The sequence below is a fragment of the Chironomus tepperi genome, unplaced genomic scaffold, assembly GCF_022539635.2.
Source record: "Chironomus tepperi strain 1889 unplaced genomic scaffold, CSIRO-AGI_Ctep_v1 contig_217, whole genome shotgun sequence".
Lineage (NCBI taxonomy): Eukaryota > Metazoa > Arthropoda > Insecta > Diptera > Chironomidae > Chironomus > Chironomus tepperi.
In genome coordinates, this window is record NW_027226339.1 from 2,189,038 (window position 1) to 2,213,685 (window position 24,648).

General features: G+C 30.4%; 1 protein-coding gene and 1 long non-coding RNA gene across 2 annotated transcripts; both read right to left on the reverse strand.

Moving 5' to 3' along the window:
• Window positions 1-1,772: 1,772 nt before the first annotated feature.
• LOC139090355 (uncharacterized) lies at window positions 1,773-12,602 on the reverse strand. Its single transcript, XM_070640120.1, has 3 exons — window positions 4,981-12,602; window positions 2,908-4,489; window positions 1,773-2,484 (listed from the first exon to the last, which is right to left on the reverse strand). The coding sequence occupies exons 1-3, from the start codon at window positions 12,474-12,476 to the stop codon at window positions 2,143-2,145; spliced, it is 9,420 nt and encodes a 3,139-aa protein (XP_070496221.1). The 5' UTR covers window positions 12,477-12,602; the 3' UTR covers window positions 1,773-2,142.
• A 2,065-nt stretch (window positions 12,603-14,667) lies between these two features.
• LOC139090328 (uncharacterized) lies at window positions 14,668-18,060 on the reverse strand. Its single transcript, XR_011544367.1, has 3 exons — window positions 17,923-18,060; window positions 16,004-16,055; window positions 14,668-15,576 (listed from the first exon to the last, which is right to left on the reverse strand). It is a non-coding gene; the product is annotated as an uncharacterized lncRNA (long non-coding RNA).
• Window positions 18,061-24,648: the final 6,588 nt, after the last annotated feature.

Genomic DNA, 24,648 nt, shown 5'->3' on the forward strand with positions numbered 1-24,648 from the left:
TGTTATTTGGCATAAATAATAATGTTTGTAAAGTACTATTTTAACTATTTAAATTTTAATAAAAATCAAAAATCCAAGGGTTGGTTTTTCAAAAAAATGGGTGTCCAACCCTTGGATTTTTTCTGTAAATAGTTTTATAGGCAATCAAAAATACAGATCAGAAGTGTTTAAATTATCAAAAAAACTCAATTATTTGATGAGTTATTGGACTTTTAATAAAACTGATTTTTCAAAATTATTGGAAATTGCCAAGGTTTGACAACTCATAAAAACTAAACTACGAATGAAATTCAAAATGTCTCTCCATAGAAAGTTAGAATGTTATTTGCTTAATAAAAATCACTAACTAGAAACTTTATAGCTGAACTAGAACATGACGAAATTTGTGCTTAAAAAGTGGTCATTTTTTTCCTCTTCAAACCCCTGGTATTCCAACCCTTGATAATATAATTAAATTTTCTTTGCACTATCTGATAGTCCTATAAAATAACTTTCCAAAAATATATAACACTTTTTAGGATCAAAATAAATTCTTTGCGTAATTCAGCAAAAACTAAAAACATGTCCGAGTCTCATTTTAACTTGGCTCGACACAAATCAACCATCACAAACATGTATGCATACCTTACTTCCTTACTTACACATGGAGCCTAGTGCTCCATTTAGCCTAACACCACTTATTACCAACCCAACCTTCTGGGGGCGGAGACGAATGGGGCTCTGGTCAACCAGGGTGCATTGGCCCAGCAAGCCGCCATCCTTAAATAAAAGCTACGAGATCTAAAAGAAGGAATGCATACCTGATATATCTTTAATTCAACCATAATATCTTTAATCCTTTTCAGTTTTTAATAACAATTTTTCATTTTATAGTGAAAAAAATTACATCTGTTCATTCTGTGTAGCAGGAAATAGATTCTATCTTAAAATATTATTAAATATTTATAACCTTTTAGTTGATTAAGATTTCCCTTCCATTCTTCATCCAGCAAAACGATTTTTTTCGTGAAAATTTTCAATCTTTTGCTTTCATCTCATTCGTAATTGTAGAAAAAATTCCTAGACATTTATCAATGCTTCCTCCCTTCCATGTACTTACATTTTAATCTTCGACAATTCCGTGCGATTTAACATTTGAGTTAAAAACTATTATTATTGTTTTTTGAGATATTAATTTATTAATCCTGTGGAGAATTTTTTATGAATTATTTGCTGAAATTTTCATACAGGAAAGACTCTATTATCCGCATCTTGTGTGTGTGTCTTTCAGTCCATAGTGTTTTTATGCAGCTTTTTGTTTCCCCGAGTGATTTAAATGAAGAAGACCTTCTCAAATAACTTTTAAGACTCAGCTGCACATCACCTCTTTTATTAACACCAAATAGAAGCTACTTCCATTTAGCGACCATATGTATATTATTTATGTCGCTCGTTTTGATATGTGTGGAGTAGGCCAGATGCAAGGATGACAAGAGATCTTCCTGACTGAACAGTATACCCGATCGGCACAAATTATTAATGACAATCAATTGGCTGCCACGTGGTCTCCAATTCCCATAAAAATTAAAATTTGGATTCCACGTAGCCACTATCTGACTGTCATGAAAATCTTGTGCTGATCGGGAAACATTTCACTCAAGTTGCTGTGAAAATCATAAAAATGTAGCTGTTTTCTTCTAGAAATGATAATTTTTATTAAAATAACAACTTAATTTATAATATTTAGATCGATCCATATTATCGAGCAGACAAGGGGCATGCTCATGAAAATAGATCATCTTCATTTATATTGATTGAGTTTATCCACGAGGACGCTAATTTAGGTGAATATGCTGATTATCTGTTAGGGATTCTAGAATAATACATATCTTCTTTTATGACATTAGGTCGTTTACTTTTGATTAATTATAGTATGAATATCTTGTGAATATCATGGATCTCAATCCAGGGATAAAAATGTTCTTTTTCCCGGCATTAAATCTTCTATTCCAAAAAGAACATTGATTGAAACAGTCCCTAGAAGACATAGAGCTTGTTTATTACTAGTATGTAGTATGTAGAAGTATAGGAAGTCCTTAAGAACATGCTTTTTGTCTTTTAAAGAGTCCGAAAATAGTGTTCTTAATCCAGTGAATTTAAATCTCAAATATATTCATTATAAACTTCTTTGGTCCTATTTAGGCTTAATTTTTCAACAATATTAACTAAATATTTTTTCTTATCTTCATTTATAATTCTTTCATCAAGTAAATAATCTATTAATTTCTCTTGATTTGAATGTAATTTTCTAATATCATTTTGAGGTATACTTAATGCTATATTATGTTGTTGGATAAACTGCATTGTAATTGATTTCTCGAATTCATTGCTCTTTGCGTATGAATCTTGTTTTTCTTCAAATTTTTTCCAATTTTTGTTCCCAGTCATCGAGTTATAAATTTGCTTTGGCAGAGCAATTCCAGCAATAACGAGATCTCCCTCGCTCTAAAATTAAACAAATGAAAGATTTTTTAGCAATAAGTCGTGGAACACATATTTAGGAAAATCTCGGTTTTGATAAATTCTCAAGACTGTGGTTCAGGAAGAGATAACAAGTGAGTTTCCCGATATCTCGGTCTCCAGAAACACAGGTTAACAGTGGTGATCAATCTTTTTTGTCGCAGCATACCATGCTGGTAAGCCACAAACGAAACTGCACGCTAATGTTCCGCGGCACACAGGTTGCCCACCACTAACATAAACAAAGCCCAAGCGGACAAAATTTCTTTAGAACTAGTCATCAACTGAACATTAACTTTTCATCAAAAAGGTTTAACGTATTTTTGTTCCCTCGGGAAGAATACGGAACTGATCAGTTCCGCAATCTTAAACAGAACTTCAAAATAGCAATTTAAGTATTAAAATTACCTTTTCGACCAGATGTTTTGTGTAGTATGCTTTATCCGTAGGTATTTGAACTACTTCAATATTGTCTAATTTATGATATTCTTGCTTAAGGTCTTCATAAGAACCGTACTCGTTTTCAGTTCTGAACATATACATTTGACTGTCAATATTATTAAAATCTTTGTAGAATCCATTATTATAAGCAGTTATTGCTTTCTTGATATTGGGGTTTTTATTTATAATAAAATTAATTAATTCGTCAATATTTTCATGATTTTGATATTCCGATCTGCTTCCTATTAGTTTCCAAAATGGATCAACAGCCGGATATGTGATGACGTATTTATTTGTATCCTTACAGTTTAACGGCCCAAAGTTAAATGTATTTCCATTTTTAATGACTGAAATTGAAATTGGATCTTTATTCTTTGGCGTATTCTCCAACAGCAGTCGAATGATTTCAATAAATATTTCATCATATGGTCGATTCTTAAGCATAAGTCTTCTGAATTGTTTATAATCATTAGCATGAGAATGAATATGCATCGATTTCTTAATAAGATCTTCCTGATGATTATCAAAGGAATTAATTGCATTAATTTCCTGATAAAGTGTCATATCATCTAGTTTCGACGAATCATTGTTATTTTTGTGCATTAATTTCCTGATGTTTTTATAGTTTTTGTCATTTATTGTTCTTTCGATATGAGTCATTGCCGGTTTGATGATTTGTGTATTTAATATATATTCAGTTTGCTGTTTAGCTACTGATTCAATATGTTCAATAAAATTGCGGTTAAATTTGTCGATATTCTGCTTATCTAGTGTCTTACTGTTCTGTTTTGATTTTAAGACCTTTTCCAATTTTTTATTGATATGATCGAACATTTTCTTAACTGAATCATGAATTAAAGCTTTTTCTGAAATTGAATTTACAGATGCTGATACTTTTTCTATTGAATTATCCGTTGAATTGGTCAAACTTTCAACAAATTCAAGAACGTGCTTGTAAATGCATTTAACTTCGGCAAAAATATTTTGAATTTCTGGATATTCCTCCTGAATTAAAGCTTTTAATTCGGCTGTATTTAAATACATCATCAAGTCTTTGATATTATTTTTTACATTATGATTGTTGAACTCTTCCTTAATGGTTTTGGATATATCATTGATGATTTTGTTGAATATTCTATTCATATAATCATGTATCAAAGGATATACTCTAGAACTACATTCAGATCTGATGATTGACATCTTATATTGCTCGAATGTTTTTGTTTCATTTTGATTTTGATTTTTATCTTCTTTATTTTTAAAATGTTTTGCAATTTCTTTTATTGGAGATGAGCACATTTTAAGCCATTTCTGATTTGAATTCTTAATGCAATTCGCAAATTGAATAAGTAAATTTGAAACTATTTTTGATTTGTGTGTCTTAAAACTATCCCAATTAAAGTGTCCTTGTCTAAGCTTTGAAAAAATGTAATACGCTTGGTTCAGTCCAAAAAATGGAACAGTTTTGTAATACAAACAGTAGAATACTACATATACTGTAAAGATGGTTAAAGCAAAAACTGCACCTAATTTCGACCAGACGGTGGAACTGAAATTTGTATAGAAAAATTAGATAAATTACCTAATAAAAATCACCAGTCATGAACACCGGATGACTAAGAATGAAGATTATTTTGTTCCGAACGATTAAAATTGTCATCCATGACGTGTCCACGCCTGGTATTTGTCAACATTATTCTCAATGAAAAACAACAGATATTTTAATTTTCGAACGCGGGATGATTAAGATCGAAAAAATTCGAAAATCTTTTTATATGAAAACCAAAAATTGTAATTTTTACTTCTGTAAAGCCTGGTATGAAACAAATTCATTATTAATCAATAAAATAGATGATATATAATCTATTAAACAATAAATAAATGTTAAAATTAGTGAAAATTTAAGGTTGTTTCAATTTGAAATATTTGTAAGCAAACAAAAAATGTAATCATAGTTTAGTTCCCCTCGAAAAATTTCTAACTTAAATCAACTGATGGTCCTTCATTGGAATTATTAAAATAATAAATGATTGTTCTTACCTGTAATTTTCTTTTATTTTTATGACAGATCCAAGTCCTTTGAGTTTCATGAAATGCAAATATCCATTCTCTGGTAAAATCTGGTCGATAGGCATCAAAACAATATCATTAGAATCTAAATCAGTCCTTTTAAGTGGCTTCACACAACTTTTCAAAAATTGTTTTATATTTTTGACTTCTTCAAGTAGTGTTCTTCGGTTTTGTAGCATGAGCAAAGAAGTCTTTTCAATTTTCACATATTTTCCCGAAAACGTAAACTTATTTTTGTCAAAATCCACTATATTATCATTTGCATCAATCAATCCTCTTTCTTTCAGCTCTTTTTTAAGTTCTTTATATGTTTTCAAGTCATTTATGTCAAAAATATCTCGTTCATCAAAATTTTTAAATAAATTTTTGCATTCATTAATTTTAGTTTCGTCAACTTTTGAATGATCGATGATGAAATTCTCAAATAAGTCGGTTATTAAGTTTGCGTATGGATTAATTTCTAGTCGAATTATTGGTGCATCGACTTTGTTCTGGATGTCTTTAATCAACGATTCAAGAGCAATTGTATATGCAAAATTATGTCTCAAAAAGTTGTCTACATTTGTGTGATACACAAAATCATCATCGAGGATGGATTGATCATTCAATTTCTCCAAATTATCACAAACTAATGCATATTTTGTTTGAGTTGATTTATCAGGTTTTAAGATATCAAGATCAATAAGCTTATTTACCACTTTTTGATAATTACAACTAGCAATCTCCATGCTTTGTGTCTTAATTCTGTCAAACTTTCCAAAAATTACACTTTCACTTAACTTTCGGTATTGATCAACATCAAACGTTGCTTTCATATTAATTTCAATCACATTATGATCTATTAAATAGTTGTAACGTTTTGGATTGATCAGCGATTGCAGATTGTCATCTTTGATAACAAATTTTGAACTATCAATGTCTGACTTATCAATTGGTGAAAAATAAATTGATTCTAAATTTATACATCTGGTAAATGTATTAAATTCATTACATTCTTGTCGAATAATATCTTCGGCAGATGGATCAACATCTTTAATGGCATCCATGTCTAAAATTGCATACTTGATTTCATGTTTCAATATTTCTTTCTTTAATAAAATGTTCCAAAACTCAAGACGATTTGGTAAAGCAAAGTCTTTGTTCTTTCTAATTGATTCCTCAAATGTTTTAAGAAAATTTTTATCATCTTTTTTTAATTTTTCTATTTCTATTTTGAAGAAATGGAAATCTAAATTATACTTCCGACAAATCTCTTTAAGATCATCTTTTGAATAGAAATCACTTAATTTCGGAGGTTTTATGCAATTTTTATCCAATAATTCATGATATAATTGATTTTGCAGCACAAACGTATTGATTTGTGTCGATCTTAATGTTTCTGGATAGATGTCTTCACCCATAAGAATCTTTAAGCTTTTTAATAATTCATCATAAATTTCTAAAATTTCTTTTTGTTGCTTCTCATATCCATTAATTGGCTTTACATTTAAATTACTTATTGTTTTCGAATATTTGATCATTTCAACTGCAATTTGGCGACTATAAGTTTGTGATTTAATCATTTTTATACATTTTCTTATTTGCTCAATCTCAACACCTTTCAATTCTCTATAATTGTAAATGAAATTAGATTTAAAAATTTCAAATACTTTTGAATACATCGTTGCTAATAAGTCATCTTCTGTTGACAATCCATCAAGTAATTTTGAAATGGCAATTTGATTTTTATTAGATCTATTATTGCCTCCGACGAGTTCCTTCAACAATTCTATCCTCATTATCGGATGAAGTTCTTTTTTGCCATTTAAAAACTTTTCAAAATTAGCATGCAACATCTCTGTGCTCTTTTTATTCTTCCAATCTTCTAATAACTTTGAATTTGAATCAAGCCAAAATGACCAATTGATTAATAAGTTCAATAAGAAAACCTTCTTGTTTGGCATTTTCTCATCCTTCATTGTTTTATATGCTTTTTGAAATTTCTCAAAAAACTCTTCTTCAATTTTAATGAAATGTTCATAATATGTAGCTATTTCGTCCAATCGTGACAATTCATTTTGATTTCTAAGTTCCTTAAGCTTTGAAACTGGTTTATTATTATCTGTCCATATGATCATTCGAGCTGTTCCATTCTCACCAGATCTTGCAGTTCTGCCGAATGCTTGCTCCTCAATTCTTGAGTTGTCAGGTAAATTTGTCAAAATGACATGTAATCCGCCATTGTTGTTTAATTGTTCTGATGATTTAATGTCTGTTCCACGTCCAGCCAAGTTTGTTGATAATATTACATAGCCAGGTTCTAACTTTTTAATATCCAAATTTTCTGTATCTCTTTGATAAAGTAAAAGTCTTTTCTTTGGAACTTTAATATCCTTTTGAATAAGCTGAGTGTCCTGAATTGTTTTACAAATTACTAGAACTGACTGATTATTATCAATTTTTGATTGAATTTCTTCATGAATACTTTCAATCCATTCTTTACGTGTTGATTTGACAATTGGTATATATTCTTTGAATTTTCTTGTAACGTGTCGTGGAATTGTGACAAAATCAATATGATGAATTTTTGTAAGTTTTTGTCGTTCTAGTAGACATCCCAATGTCCCAGTCATTCCATATGTTTTGGAATATTTTTTGAAAAATGAAACATTCGAAATGAATACACTTTTGAGACTTATTGGTGATAATTTGCAGCCATACTTGATCTGTATAAATTGATGAAGTCCCTCGTCCCATTGTGAATCCTTCATATCCGTGCCAGTATCCAAATCAATGATGTTTACATTTGGATCTTCTTCAACTAGTGCTGATTTTTGTATGTCAATGATGTATTCTTTTGCATCATCTAGATATAATGCTCTTATACCACTATCAATCCAACTATTTAAATGCTGAAGAACGAACGATTTTAGATGATTTGGAATTTTAAGTTGAAATTCTGACTTGGTTTTACTGTCACAATAAGTATATATTTTATCGAACAACTCGTCACTATACCATGCACATTTAATTTTATTTGATTTAATTAAATGAATATTTTCTGCTACAATTAAATCATTTTCATCGATTATTTTCAAATTCTTTAAATGTTCTAAAACCATTGCGCTGTCAATATTTGGACACATTTTATCAATAATTTGATAGTTTAAAATTCCATATACATTATCAAGAATAGCCTGTCTTAGTAATTGTTTATCGAACACATATGATTGTTGACTTTTTTGATGATTTAACCATTTCCAAATAAATATAAAAATATTATCAATTTCATCAAGATCTGGAAGATGTTGTGATAAATACAGAATATTATTGCCTTTATCCAAAAGCATGCTGTCTACTTCATCAACTAAAATGTTCTTAAATTGATGATTTAACATTATTTTTTCCTCATGAAATTCAGTCAGTAAATAATCACGTTGAAAATTACAAAGTGTACCGTACACGATTTGACAATCATATGCTTTCTTTCGTTCATCAGGTTTTTCATGACAATTATGATCGACTTTAATGTCAAAAACGAAAAAGATTTTCTTATTAATGTTATTCGTTGCATCACGTTTAGCTAAAACAGTTGAACTTGTTACAATGTCGACATTTTCATTCAAAAGGACTTTGAGGATTGCAAATGCTACGCCTATAAAGGTTTTACCTTCACCAGTTGATACCTGCATTAAAACTCCAGAATCACTGTGATACATTGTAAGAATTGCAATTATTTGAGTGTCTCGAAGTTCAACTTTAGCTACATTTTTTATTACACTGATGATTATCGCGAGGAGTTTTGATGGATTTTTCGATGATTTCGATTCATTAAATAGTTTATCATTATCAAAACTTTTAAATTTTTCAATATTAGCTTTTACTTCATCACATTCAGATTGAATTGTATTCATTTTATTTTTAATTCCAACTGACGTTTCATCACCTTTTTTCATCATATCTATGATTTCATTTGCTGTTATTATATCACGATCCGTATTAAAAAAAACTTTCAATCTATTATTCCACGATGAAACTCTTTGTTTATCTAAAAATGTCAATACTTCGTCACTAAATATCCATATACCAGATGTAAAATTTCTTGTAAATGTCTTCAAATCACACGCAGCAATTTCTCTTCCTTTGCTAATGTAAATATCAAGTAATTTTTTTGCTTTAATACCATACATGTTGCTGATGTCCTCAAATATTGTTTTCAAATCATCATCAACAAATTCATAATTTAGTTTCAATTTTTCAAATTGAACATCCCAATAAGCATCTGTTGTAATCTCCGACCATACATTAAGATTTGTAGTTTGTATAATTTCACAGATATTGTCGTCATAATAGTCGAGATTTTTAATAATTTTATCAAATTCACTTGCCGTCCACATGTCAGAATCATCATTAAGATTAAGCAATTTCTCAAGAAATATCCAAACAACATTTCTTAATTTATCTTCACGCAAAATTTGTCTCCATTTATCCTTTTTAAGATCTGGATACTTAAATTTTGCCAATTTGATGAAAATTAATTCAGGTATCCATAAATTTTGATCCAATCCAAGGATCATAAATGTTAAAGAAATAACAAAATCCTCGTTGTTCATTAAAATTTTTAAGATTGAAGTCAAAACAGTAAGAAATTTCGGAAGGTTGAAAGAATTTTTACTATTTTCAAGTTTTATATTAATTGCTTTAATTATTGACAACCCTCCAATGTCTGTGATAAGTCCAAACAGCTTTTTAACCTTTAAACGTTCTTCATCATCATTTCTTTCATATAAAATCTCCAATTTAGTTTTAGTTTCATCAAACTGTTTATCACCAATTTCGTACAATACGAATTTCCCGTTCTCATTTGTGTAGTAAGTTTTAGGAAATTTGGATAGAATATTGTCAAAAATACGATCTATGTCTATCAAATCATTTCCATCTTCAAAAATTGATGAAAAATCAAATCTCAAACCATCCATTTTTAAATCTGTCAAAAATTTAACATATTTTCGCTCTTTGAAGGCATTTTGAACAGCTTTGGTTCCTTTTGTTGGAATGTGTTTTAAAATCAGCGCAACTTGTTTTAAATTCATGTTGATGTTTTCTTTGTTTTTAAAGGCCCCGTATGCATCCATGTCAAAATCCAGAATGGAAAACTTATTGTTATTAATAAGAATAAATAATTCCTCTAATGGCTCATTTGAAGCTATCTTTAATCTGGATTTAATCGCGTTACTGTAATTATGATATTCAAATACGTTAATGGAATCACTTAGATTGTATCGGCAGAAGACAAGTTTATATCTAAATTTATGAGCAACCACTATTCTATAGATTGTCGATTGATTTCCATATTTTTTCAACTCCTTTTCAATAATCTTCATAACTTTGCCCTTTTTCTTATCAAAAAATTCATTCAGAATGTTCGAAAAATTTTTTCGTTTTCTATTCTCATCTTCAATTTCTTTATCAAAAATCTCAATTCTATTTTTGAATCCAATTAGAAATGTTTTTATTTCGTCATATTTATCATGATTAGCAATTAGATGATTAAAGATTGACTCTGCAATTAATGAGTTGTGATTCTTGTGATTGTTTGCAATATATTTATAGATTTCTTTCCAGTTTTGATTAAATTTACCATTAAAATGATTATTTAACATGCTTAATTTGGTATTAAACATTTTTGTATCCTTCAGGAAAAGCATTTTCTTCGAGAAATTTGGTGACTCAAAGGTAAAATCTTTCAACATTTTGGGCTTATCAACTTCATTTTGACTAAATTCTTCATAAATATTCTTGTAAATTGTACACAAATACTTCTCGGAGCATATTTTAATGACATCAGATTTGGTTTTAGTTTCATGTCTGACTTCCTGATTTGATGCTTCATCATTCAAATTTTGGTCAATTTCTTCTATATTTAGATTATCAATATTATCTATTAAATGTTTGTAATCACTTTCAATTAAATTTGAGTCCTTTAAAAGCTCAATGCACTGTTCTGGAGACTTTTTAACCTTAATTGACCACAAATCGTCAATTGTTATGCATGTTGATGTTTTATTCACTTTTTTGCAATCTTTATACTGTTTAGAGACTGATTTCTTATTTGGTGACATTACTCGGATTTCCGATAATTGTGATTTATTCACAATATTCTGCTTTTGATCCTTGTCAAGTTGATATTCATTCTCTAGTGATGAAAACTCTATTATCTTTTTAAAACTTTTTTCTTTATAGTTAATATGTTCTTTTTTAATTGAATCCATATCAATTGCAGGATTTTTCATTGGAGTTTTGATTTTACGATTAACATTTGCAGACACTTCATCACGATCAGCAATTCGATCAATAATTTCATTCATTGATTCATTCAAAGTTTTATCATGTTCAACCTTAATTTCATCATTAACAATTGATTCATTTTTATGTGCAATAGCATATGAGTATTTAGATCTGAGAAGTTTCGAGTCATTTTTACATGATTCACTAGTCAGAATTGTGATTTCTTTATTTTCTTCAACTTTAATATTTAATTTTGTCTCATTGCTATATAATTGATGCTGAGTTATATCATAACTACAAAACCATCCGGCCGGAGCTGAATCGATTTTGAATTTTGTAGGACAACTTAGTCCATCTATAAAAGGCGATTGCATGTCCACATGATGAAATTTATAAATATCTCCACCCACTCGTCCATTAACACCATTCCATCCATTATGACCATTTTTTCCAGCAATTCCTGGATTTAAAGTGTATTTTAACAAATCAGTTTCCAAATAGTTACTTTTTATAGTTATTTCTCCAGGAAATCCAGCATCACCACCGTACCCTCCAATTCCACCAAGATTACCATTTTCTCCATCACCTCCGTAGACAAGGACTATGCATCCTTTTGCTCGATAGTAGAATTCACCATTTAGTTTATCATCAGATACGTAAGTTCCACGACAATAATAAATGCTAGATTCATCATACAATTCATATTCTAATGTAAATTTCTGTGACTTTTCAAGTTTCTTAAACGTTTCTTTAGTCATTGGAACTGTTAGCTCTTGATTATCGACGTAAAAGTCTGAAACTTTTGCATCTTTTCCATCATTGCCATCCTTACCATTTCCACCATTTTGTCCATCAGCTCCATTACTTCCATTTGATATAATTTTAAGAAGTGATAAATTCTCTATAAATTTACATTCAAGATGAAAATTTCCCCCACTTTGTCCAGCCAATCCATCTCGTCCATCATTTCCTTTTCCATTTATGTCTCTTTTAGCATCAGTTAAATAACTCTTAACAGTTTTGCCTGACAAATTCCACGTGTATTCATCATGAATAAAGACAAAATTTGCATAAATAGCTAAATTTTTACCACGAAATTCATGTGGCAAGTCAGAATTCACATGTAATGTATCGCAAATTATGTTGAACTGCTTAACATCATTGTCGTCAAATATAAGATCGTTAAGTTCAGATGACATTAAAATGCTTTTTCTTATTGTAATGATATTGGATGATTTACTGACATTTATATTCTTTATGAATAATGTTCCCGAGTGGACACAGCTAGTTAATGTCTACTATTAGACACCATTCAACTAGCCATTTATTTTGCCAAAAATATACACGACAACGTAACAAGAAATTAACGAGACTTTAACTTGACACATGGAAAGATTTCTAAAGAAATTTGTTTGTTGCAAGCAGAAATTACAAATAGAAAGAAACCATATATCACAAGACATCTCTTTTATATGAGCAATTTTTTTCTGAAAATTTTTTTAATACATTTATATACAATGAACGATGTGCACTTAACGACTTTTGCCAAAGTGCAATAGTTAGTTACTATGTGACTTGCTAAAATGTTTTTATGGCAGCTACGAACGTGTAATTCTGATTTTTCCAAAATAATTAAATTAACAAATGTCTTCATATCCACATATAAAATTATTAAGCAAATTTTGATTTTTTCATGTACGTCAAATGGTTATGGTTAACTAGAAATTAACTATACAGTACTGTACATATTCTAGTTAAATTTCCAAAAATGTCATTAGTCTCAGATACGGTTAGTTACTAGTTTATTGGAAATCTGTTTTTAACTAGATGCCTGTACTGAAATATTTCTATGAATCTCCACATGTTCCATATCCATTTGAAAGCCATTCGCTGATTTTTGCAATGCATTAAAGTGATTTATCATTAGATTACTAGCTTTGATTAATGAGATGAGATCTTCAAAAGATATTTTTCGTTTCGAAAATCTTTGAAGTTGCAGGACATCGATGACATTGCCAAATTGTTCAAAAGAATTTCTCAGCACAGATATTAAGTTGTTACCAATTTTTACATCATTATACTTTATACTGACATTTTGAGAATAATGTATCATTTTTGGATAATAGTAGAAGTCACCAACAAGAACTGAATGTTCATACTTAATTTTTGAATATAATATTTCAAAAACGAGTTTCTTTTCAATTCCTATATACTTTTTGACACCATTTCTAACATACAAAACAGCTCCGCAGCCATCTCTAAATTCAACATTTTGTGGTCCAACAGAAACTCCATCAATTCCATTTTTACCATCTATTGTCACTTTCTTAACTTCGTGCTGTTCATGATTGCTTTTTGTCTTGATAATGATTTCACCTGATTTGCCACCAGCACCACCAACTCCACCAGCAGTTGCTTTAATTGATTCTACTCCATTCGTTCCTTTTACCAACATTAGATATGTGTCATTGGACTCAACATATAGTGACTTATGCCATATATCATTTTCGATCCAAGTTACAATCGTAGGTATTTTACAATTTTGAAGATCTATTTCATCTCCATTTTTGTTGAAATCTTTAAGTCCTGCGTCTATTCCATTGACTGCATCAGTTCCATTCGCTCCATTTTGTCCATCTGATCCATTACCACCATTTGATTTGATAGTCCAAAGACAGGGATTTATTATTTGTTGACATTCAATTGAACAATTTCCACCACCTTGTCCATTCTCGCCATCAGCACCACATTCTCCTTTTTTTGCCGGACCTTTCCATGCTGATGTCATATTACATCCGGATATATTCCACTCTACTTTATTATGAACATGAATTGTATCAGCTAAAATTGCAATATTTTTATTCCGAAATGAGTATGGAAGATTAGTATTGATGTGTAATATACAGCATATGATATTCAGTTGACTAAAGCTCATATCCAAATTTCTAAACATTTCGGATGTCAAAATTTTTCCTTTAATTTCCAAAACAGTTTTGGATTTCATCACTATTTCATTTGGCTTTATGTACTCTGCCAAGGCATCCAAAATTTCATTTTCAAAAAATATCTTATTAGTCGTTAAAGATCCAGCAAGTTCCTTTAGTATATCATAACTTTCGATGTTAAAGGAATTCTTTAAGATTAAGTCGAAAAATTCCTCTAATTTAATTTCATTTTCTAAGAATTTTTTGATTTTAAGTTTACTCTTAACTGTGAAAAACATGTCACCGGAATTCTTTAGAACCGACACTAATGCCTCACAAAATTTTATCTTATAATCATCTATGTTAGCAATTTGCAATTCTTGTAAATTCGCTTCTGTATCTGGAATTTCGGAAACATAGAAATATTGCTTTAATGGTTCATAATATACAGCATAATCGTTGACTTTTGTATCCGATGTCAATAATTCATATTTAATTTGTTTATCTAATCCAATAAAGATAGGCTGATCATCACTAAGACGTTTAATCATGAAAGCATCGCCACCATCTTTTCCATCTTTACCATTATATCCCATTGCTCCTTGCTTTCCATAATTTCCAGCTTTTGCAATGATTTTACATTTTCCATGAATATTTCCAGCATCACCGCCTTTTCCACCAATTCCACCAAAACCACCAATTTCACCCTTTTGACCACTGCATCCTTTGACAAGCATTAGAAATTCCGATTTTTCAGCATCATAAATTATTTCCTTTTTTAATCCATTTTCGACGGCATTAATTTTTTGTGACTCTTGTTCAAAATCATCAATTATTTGACATAGATTTGAAATTCCTTTGTAGCTAAAGTCATCGATGCAGACATCTCTTCCATCGGATCCATTTCTACCATCTCTACCATCCTGTCCATCTGAACCATTTCCTCCATTCGAAACAATTGTCAATAATGTTGGATTTATGAATTTTTCCGCACATATATAGTGCAAACTCCACCTTTTTGACCTGTAGTTCCATTACAGCCATCTTTATTATTTGTGGATTCGCAGTTGATACCATCCAACCCGGAAAGATTTAAAATTGATTTCCTCAAAACCTCAATTGTATCAGCTTTAATAACCACATCTTTTCCTCTTAAGCTGACTGGAAAATCTGAATCAATTCTTAAAATTTTGCATTCAATAACAACTTCAGGAATTAATTTTTCGATATCAATTTCCAAATCTTTTGATGTCATTAATCTTTTTTTTAGATAACATGTTAAGGTATCATTGTCAGATTCTGTTATTTCATACTTTTCCAGTTTATCATCATCATCAGATGAGTCATAATTTTCATTAATTGAAGACATTTTTACCTAAATAAAAAATTTACATTATTAAAATCTGAGCGACACAAACAAGAAGGCTCTACAACGGAACTATCTCTATCAGGGAAAGAGATAGCTTTTAGATACCGTAGAGGTATTTCTGTAATATGAAAGAATATTCTGTGTCTGTTAGGGTATTAAGGTTTCTTTTAAGTTTATTTGTAAAGCAGGCACCTGCAATAGGCAAAAACCGTACAAATTCTTGATAATTTGTATGGTTTTGAAAGAAAAATCATAAAAATTATCAAGAATTTATACAGTTTTTGTCTGTCACAGATGCCTGTTTTGCAATTCTGCTCTAAACCTCTTCTATCAACACCAAATGGAAGCCGACTATTTTTGGCAGTCATATGGAACTATGTCCAAAATCTTAGAAGATTCATTAAAATATGCTAAAAATGTTTCTAATACTTACGATCACATAAGCATCCACGGTCTTAAATTAGGTACTTGTGAATACGTCTATTCTAAGAACAAAAAAAATTATTATGAAGTCATTTCTCGTCATTATGAATTGCAGATTCATAAAGGATATGAAGTTTAGTTATATGAAATTAAATTAAAGTCACAGCGGAAATTACGTAATAATATGTAAAATTAGGCTTGCAAAAATGATTTAAATATTTCCAAGGCAGTGACACTGAATTTCATCCGGACGAATGAAAGTGTGTCTTCGTATCTGATGAAATCATTTTTAGAGTCAATGCCTTAAATATCTGTATTAAGATAGTGGTTATCTTATCATTCCGTAATTTGTGAAAATACAAAAGTTTGTGTCAAATCTTAAATGTTATAACAATGAGGGTCTTAGATGAGATTATTATAACATCAAAGGTTAGACTCATTTAAAGCAGTGATGGACAACTTGTACCCTAGCGGGACTAGTGAAGAAGGTTCCGCTACGGAGCTTTTAAAGCTCCGCTAAATCTCTTTTACTAATACCAAATGGAAGTCGCATCCGTTTGGCGTCCATAAAGCTGCCAAAAATACACAGCTTCCATTTTGTATTAGTTTAGCGGTACCTTCTTCATTTGTTTTTCTCGGGATATGCCGTCAAAAATGTTTAAAAATGTCTGAACCGTGTGCCTCGTACTTTCAAGAATGACCACCCAATTTGGAAATCCCATGAACCGTCTTTAATTTTATAAAAGTGCAATAGGAGTCTGACTCTGGCATAGCAATAATGACTGTCCTCTCATAACATTAATCGCAGTTCGTCAGATTGCACAAAATGATTATTTTTTATTTTTGAGTCATAAGTCATAAATTGTCATCAATTGAGTGATTATTTTCTGCTAAACCGTTACAAATGTAATAAATTCATAACAGGCAAATATCATACTTTGGAGAGTAGCTCCACTTAAATATATTAGTTGAGCATGATAACGAACGTTACTTTCAGTTTGCTCTGTTCTTGTTAGCACACACTCTGACTGCTAGGGAATGTAAGTTCAATGATGAAATTACATTCGCAAATTTCAAAATGTTTTCAGAAATTTATGAAGAAATTGAACTTGACAATTGTGAAACTTGTTATAGTATATGAAATGTATTACTAGTGATAGGGTCAACTGATTGAAGCCTGTTCAATTGGGGATTGAAATTGAATGGATCACCAAGTGCGTAATCGTAATTTTCAAAAATCCATCAAATTGAAGAAATTTTTTAGAAAAACAAGAAAAAATATAGGGTAACTAACTAAATAACAGAAGTTGACCCTTAATTATGCTCTTGATTACGCCCCCGGAACCGTCGTTTGAGAATAAACAGTTTTTAATAATCTATTTAAAAAATCACAAAATAAAAAGAAATAAGAAGGTAGATCAAAAGGATAAAAGATAAAACTTTCAGCAGAAAGATTAAAAGGAATGCGGTCACTGTTGATAACAATTCATTAAATCATTCCATATTCAGAATGCGGAGCCCAAATGCTACTTAGGTTAAAGATCAATTTTGAGTTGAATTTACCTCAAAACCTTGAAAAACAGTCTATTTTTTGGGATTTTTTAATTTTGTTTCACGTCACTCTTGTGATTTTTCTACGACACGACAGTGTGCCAAGGCACATAGTTTGGATAACACAGCTCGATTTATTAGAGATTCATTCTCAGTTAATTTAATGTTAAATCCAGAATTGAATCAATAAGAATTCAGACGGCGTATTAAATTGCAAAAATCCGATAGCTGACGCGACTTGACACCTCTGACCCCAGATTAAAAAAAATTTGGCTGCACTTCTGAAGATTATCACCAAATTTTTTTCCGAATGAATCTTCTTTTGAAAGACAGTTTGAATTGAATTTTCGTAGAATTTTTTTCCGAGGAATTGCTAACCTTTGTTGCTGTGATTCTTATTAATTCCACTAATTTAATGAAGAGTTTATTGCACAACAATATTTTTTCCACATTTATTATTATATATTTGAATTTTGAACCTTCACAATTTAATATAACTTGATCTTGTTACTTTATTTTCACTTCTGACAAATGGTTGCTCAGTTTAATTCTTTTATATACAATTTCAGATAACACATGTTATATTTTTCTATTGAAAAAATTATTTTTTGTTATCTTTTAAGTTATATTTTTCAGCTTTTTCATGATTTTCATCAGGTCTGTATTCATGAAGGGGAGAAGAGTCACACCCCCTCCCCCTCTTTTGGAAGAAATTCTTCATATTAGGGCGGATTTTCGAGAAAATTTTTCAAAATTTTTCGCTCAAAAATCTTTATCTTTATCTTAATCTACGCCAGTCATTTTTCTCAGTTTGAATGAATTTTTCATGAATCATGAATTAAAATTTAAAACTTGACTCACGCTTGACAATTTATAACATGACATTTTAATCGCAGCAAGTTGAACTTGGGAAATTTTTTAAAATAAGTAATCAATTGAAATTCCTTACCCAATAATTGGATCTGCCGACGGACAAGCATGCAGTTAGTGTTTTTGAATTAAAGACCCTAATATCCTGAGAGGAAGATCCTAAAGGAAATCTGTAAAGCTAAGAAGACTAATTAAAGTGAACAAGCTTTAATGAGCTGGACATGCTGTTAAATGCCTTTAGATTCAGGCCATGCTGGTGCTCTTAAAGTTGCATCAAAATGATTGGCTTTTCAGTTTTCTAGTATATTTTGCTCATTTTTGAAAAAAGAACAGCTTAATAACTTGGATTTTAGTGAATTTTGTTTTATAGGTCCGGGAAGTGATTTTTGATCTTGATCATACTGCTTATTGTTTTATAGATCAAGAAGTGATCTGGAAAATCGAGCATTCATTAGTTCAAATCTGGAGATGAGCTAACAGCTTCCTATTCGCGCAAAATGCGCTTCCGTTGATCACGAGTGACCAAGTTTTCACTAGTTTTATTCGTTTCCGTTTGAAAACAATAAGATCCATTTTGTAAAAGGATGAAAAGAAAGTACTTAAAATTTATGGTATAATGCAAGTGAATGGAATGAAAGGAAATGAATTTTTTCATTGCAAACAACATAAAAGACGAATTTTTTTCTGTAGAAAAATAAATTCCGGCATAAAGGAGATCTTAAAAGGTCATACAATGAAGATTACAGCACGCAAGTTTCTTTGAATCGGAAGCCTTTCTCTTGTTAGGTTCCGTTCATAAATGAGAAATTGTGTGGTAAAAAGAGCCAATTAAAGCAGTAACTTTCAAAAATAAGTTTATCCATAATTGCAGGCATGCAGCTTTGGGCGAACTATAAGCCACAGCCCAAAACTGCAGATCTGCGTATTTTAAAGGCGTCTTTTAAGAAACCTTATTGTAAACTGTATGCCAAGACACAATAAGATGGATACAGCTACAGGTGCTTTTGTGGCCAGCCTCAGAAGCCAGACATCATTTATAAGCAACCCATGCATTCAAAAAGTATTTTTAATACCCGACATTTGCAATAAAAAAGGAGCATCATATGAATGACGAGTCTAAATTGCTTGCTATGATGCACACTTCCTCATGAATATCTCCTAGTAAAAGTTCAAAAATTCACATCCATTTCATTCCATTATCCATAAAAATTGTTTATATTTATGACTTTCCTTGCATACATTGTGACAACATTCTGTGATGAAAGATCTAAAGGATGCTTTTATAGTTATATATTGTATATTTTTTCGAGTTCATGAATGTATGCTCTATGTGAATTTGTTGGGGATATATTTAATCTTAATGGCTGTCATATGGCTATGGATATAAATTTAAATACAATTCATGCAGGACTTTACTTTTTGAAAAATAATTCTTTTTCCACCTTGACAGGTTGACCATAAATGACGTTACATAATCACATAGCCGAATAGCACATATCGGTTAATAGATTTTAAATTTGCACCAGGCAAACGTTGCTTTTACTGGATTTGATTACGGATTCTATTAGAATCGGAACATGATTTTGGAACTGATCCGCTATGCCTCTAAAATGATACTTGATCCGGTTTAAATGATTTGGCATGCTGTCGACATTGTTTCCGGATTTGGTTTAGATGCTCTTTTAAGGTGCTAGATTTAAACTATATCAGGCAACAAAACCAGATTCTAACTTTCCTAGATCCGGATTTGTGATTAATTAACCGACTTGTGCTCCTCAGGATAACTGCAATCCCTTAGAAAAAAAAACCATGAGCTATTCAGATCTTTGAGATCCAGAGCTGCGCTAGGGCGATTCGCGGCTAACGAGTGAGGGTGCGCCAGATCACTGTCCTCATGCAATCCCTAAGAATAACTACAAATTTAACATAATTTACTATCCATACTTTTCAATTTAATATTTTTTAATGATTTGAATTTTTTGAAGTTTGAAAATAAATAGTACAAGGCTAGATAATTTGCATATGAATCTACAACATATAGATCAGTTATAGGCAACTTGTACGTCGCGGAACAATAGCGTGGTGCAAAAAATGTTAGGAAATTCTATGTAACGTATACCAAGTCATCAAGGCATAATAAGGTGTGCCGCAAAAAATCAATGGTTCCTCACCACTGATATAGATGAATAGTATGCAGGCATAAAGTATATAAGCACTTTAATAATGCACAAAAAATGAATAGAGATACTTAAAATGGATTAAAATCTTTTTAAATTAGAAATAATCTTCCTTATGAAATCTATTTTTTGTGAATTCTGGATGTAGATTATATGTAAGCATATGAAATGTTGATGCTAATGTATAGAATCTATGATAAAGTCTGCTGTAGATAAATTTAATATTTTTGAGTATTTTTGGAATTTTTCAACTTATTTAACATTTAGTCCGGATTCCTTCCCATCCATACAAAATAAAATTAGGGATTTAATGAAATATTTTTATAAAAAATAGTTTGTAGTTTCAAAAACTATGCAAAATTAAAAACATGCTTATTATTAAAAGCCACTGACTCTTAAAATTTCATTAATTTATTCCAGACTATAAATTCAGCCATTCTCCATTCTTTTGATAATGAAAATAAAATTCTATACAACCACTTCTTCCATTTGATTAAGCAAATAGTTTAATTTAAATGAAATAAGAATCAACTCGTTCACTGCCAAAAGGAAAAGTTTGTGAAAGCTCAAGAATGAAGGAGGAATGAAATAAAAGTTAAACTTCTCTAAATCATCGACAGAAGTTTCAATTTTAAATTTTTTAAAAATTATTTCTTGAAGAGTTTTTTTTATCGGATTTCTTTTTAGGGGTCGTATCCTTTAGATTCAAATCTGGGATTAAGCTGTATGTAGTCAAATCTGGGATTGATCCATGCGCTCAGTATGTATTAGCCCAGGAATTGTTAACTTATTCCCAACCTTAGTTCACTTATTCTGTAAGTTTTTTTTTCTGGAATTTGGGTACTAACCTGTAGTTTTGTAACAGTAGTGGGTAACCTGTGTGTCACGTCACACTGATGTGGCATAAAATATCGCAGATGCACCGCGAAAGTGCACCGAAAAGTCCAACAATAGACCATCTTCAAAACAAAACAAAACAATTTGATTGGGAAAAAATTAAAAAATTTGCTAGTATTCCAGATCGAGTACCGATTTTTTGAGGCTAGAGATCAATATAATGTTGAACAGATTTGCTGCTCAAATCTCATCAAAATTCACAATTTTCATTTTTTTCTGAAATTTTTAACAATTTTTTACTAAATTATTGCTTGGACTGAGAACAACTGCTGAAAAAATTAAACGAATAGTCCACTAGGAACAAAATTCCCACTAAGGACACGATAACAAGCATTTTGCATACAACATTAAAAAAGCTGAAAATAGTTAACAATCTTTTCCAATAAATCGATTTCGATGATGAAAAATTTCATGCACAAATTGCAAAAATCTTGAGACGAACGAGAAACTTCAGGAAGAATTCTTTTTTTCATGAAAAAAAATTTTCAAACAACAAGCAACGGAAGCAAGAAACAATTCAGAAGAAAAAGATACTGAAAAGAATCTCTTAAGTGGCATTAAAAAAATGTAAAATATATTTAAAAAAAAGTCTTGTGTTATTCTCAAAATGGGCTACAATAATATCCCCAACACTGTTGTTAACAGTTTTTCAGTTTATTTTCCTATGCAAAAAATGGAAGAAAAGCAAAACTTGACATCTCTTCAAGTAGATTATGCTGTTGGACGATTGAACGACGAGAAAATGAGGAAAAATTGGGAATTGAAGCTTAAAAGAAGAACTCACATTAGCGCACATTTTAGTGCTGATAATTTGATTATGGATATATTTTTTGATGAGGAAGTTGAATTGTTGTAACTTGAGATAGAAACTGAGGATTCAAGGCTTGATTTTGAACAATTATTCAAAGCGAGGACCCCCAAAAATATCCAGCATACCTCACATTCAGCTTAAATTCCCACTTCCAGTCAGACAAACCAAAAAATTTACAAATTTTCCCTTAAGAATGGAATTCCTTTTTGCTGCTGGCTAGTTAAATGAAATAAATGCAATCCTCTTCAAATTGTAGTATTAAGAAGAGAACGAAAGAGTAAAAATGTTTGAAGGGTTCGGTACTATAAAAGTATATATATACAGATAACTACAATTTGCTTCAATGTTTTTGTTATCAAGTGCGGTACAGACAATATAAGAAGAAAAGCTCATTCCATAAAAATGAATGATTTTAATAGCGCATTAAAGGAAATTGAGTTTTATTTATGGGAAAATTTTTGCTATGAATGATGATTTTATTACTGTTTTATAGCAGAAAATGGATATTGGGATTTAAATCCTCAATTAATTGACAGTTCTTGTGTTAAGCTTTAAAAATGTGAACATTTAAATATTCTTTGACTATAATATTCAGCGATACAAATGAAGAAAGATTGACCACGGATATTTTGAGTTTGTGTCGTTCGGGAAACGTCGTTGAACAGTGTTGTTTTGTGCCATAAAAGCATGAACAAAATTCGTTTTTGCATCAAAAAAGTAAAATAGAAATTTTTAGAGCATTTTACATCAAATCTTTATACTTCACAAGCGAAAATTTCAAAAAATATGCCAAATTGTTTTTAAAGTCATCTAAACATTCTTATAGCCTTTTATCATTAAAAATATTTCCCCATAAAATCATGCAACTTAAATTACATTTTAGCCAAACCCCTAATTCAAGACTTTTAGTGTTAAAAGTCAGAGGTTTGTAAGTTGGATTCATTTGACTCTATGTAATTTCTGGAGTTCGAATCTCAATGACACAAAGTCTCATTTAATCTCCTACGGCACCTTGCTGATGGTTTTAATTAATTGTCCGACTGCAAGGATTTGCAGATAAAGTGTGACGAAAACTGATTCTTGAAGGGTCTTTCGTAGTTCCGTTGCAGGTTGATTTTTTTTTTGAATTTATTAATTTTTTTTGAAACTTTCGCTTGTGAAGTATAAAGATTTCATACAAAAATTGTTTAAATTCACTTCTTGATGATACGAGTTCGAATCTTATGATTATTTAAGTAGATATAACTTCCTTTTTTGGAATTTTCGAATTTATACAGTCGTTATACATCGAAAATCATCCTAAAATAAGTAAGTATGCCAAATATATCAAAATCTTCACAAGCCATTCAGTCTCTTGTTGATTTCTTCATCGTCCTTTTTATCATTCTTATAATTTTTGTATAAAAATCAGGCATAAGAATGATGAAAATTCTCTCAAGAGTCATTCAATTCCTACAACTACTTATTTAATTTTCGAGAGCTATCATGCCACTGGCTACAATTGTTTTTATAATAGTAAAAAAAAATTTAATGCACATAATATAAAAAGCACAAGTAGGTCGGTCATCTGCAAAAGAATCTGCTTATTCATTATCATGTCGCTGATGTTTTAAGAATAAAAAAATATGTAAAGGAATGTTGATATAAATTATAAGCTGACGATGAAAAGTTATAATTTTATGATGCATAATATATTTTTTTTTGTATCGTATCGCGTTCCTTAAAAACAAAACGAAAAGAATTCGCACATCCACTGAAACGTAGATGGGAAATGAAGAAGGAGAAATAAAAATATTAAATTTTTTACTCTCAGTGTGTAGAAATGAAAGTCGTAAAAGAAAAGCTTTAGAATAACAATGGTGAGGAATGTGCTCGTTTTATGTTGGGTTTTTGGTGTATGCAATTTTTGGAGGATTATGTGCAGCTTCCATGCGACATTTCGGGCATGGTTGGCACAGAGTGTGACCGTCTCAAATTCGATTAGATTGTCGAAAATTCGAACATGTCGAACTCAACTTATTTTAAAAAACAAATTTCCGTTACGAAGAAAAGTAAAAGTAACGGTCAAAAAAAATTTGAAAATTACAGATTTTTTTTTTTTGAAAATTAGTTGTTTCCATCAACTTATCCATATCCTTAACATGATAAATGCGTTTTTTCACATTTTTTTAACGGTCGGTTTTGAGAAAGTCACACTCTGGGTTGGCGATCGATTGTAGCTGAAAAAGTGTGAAACAGCTGAGATTCGAACCTTTGCGGTGACAATATAAATTAATAGAAATTTTGAGAATTTTGAAATCTTATACTTCACAAGAGCTTGCAGAAAAGTTAAACCATGTGAATTAGTGA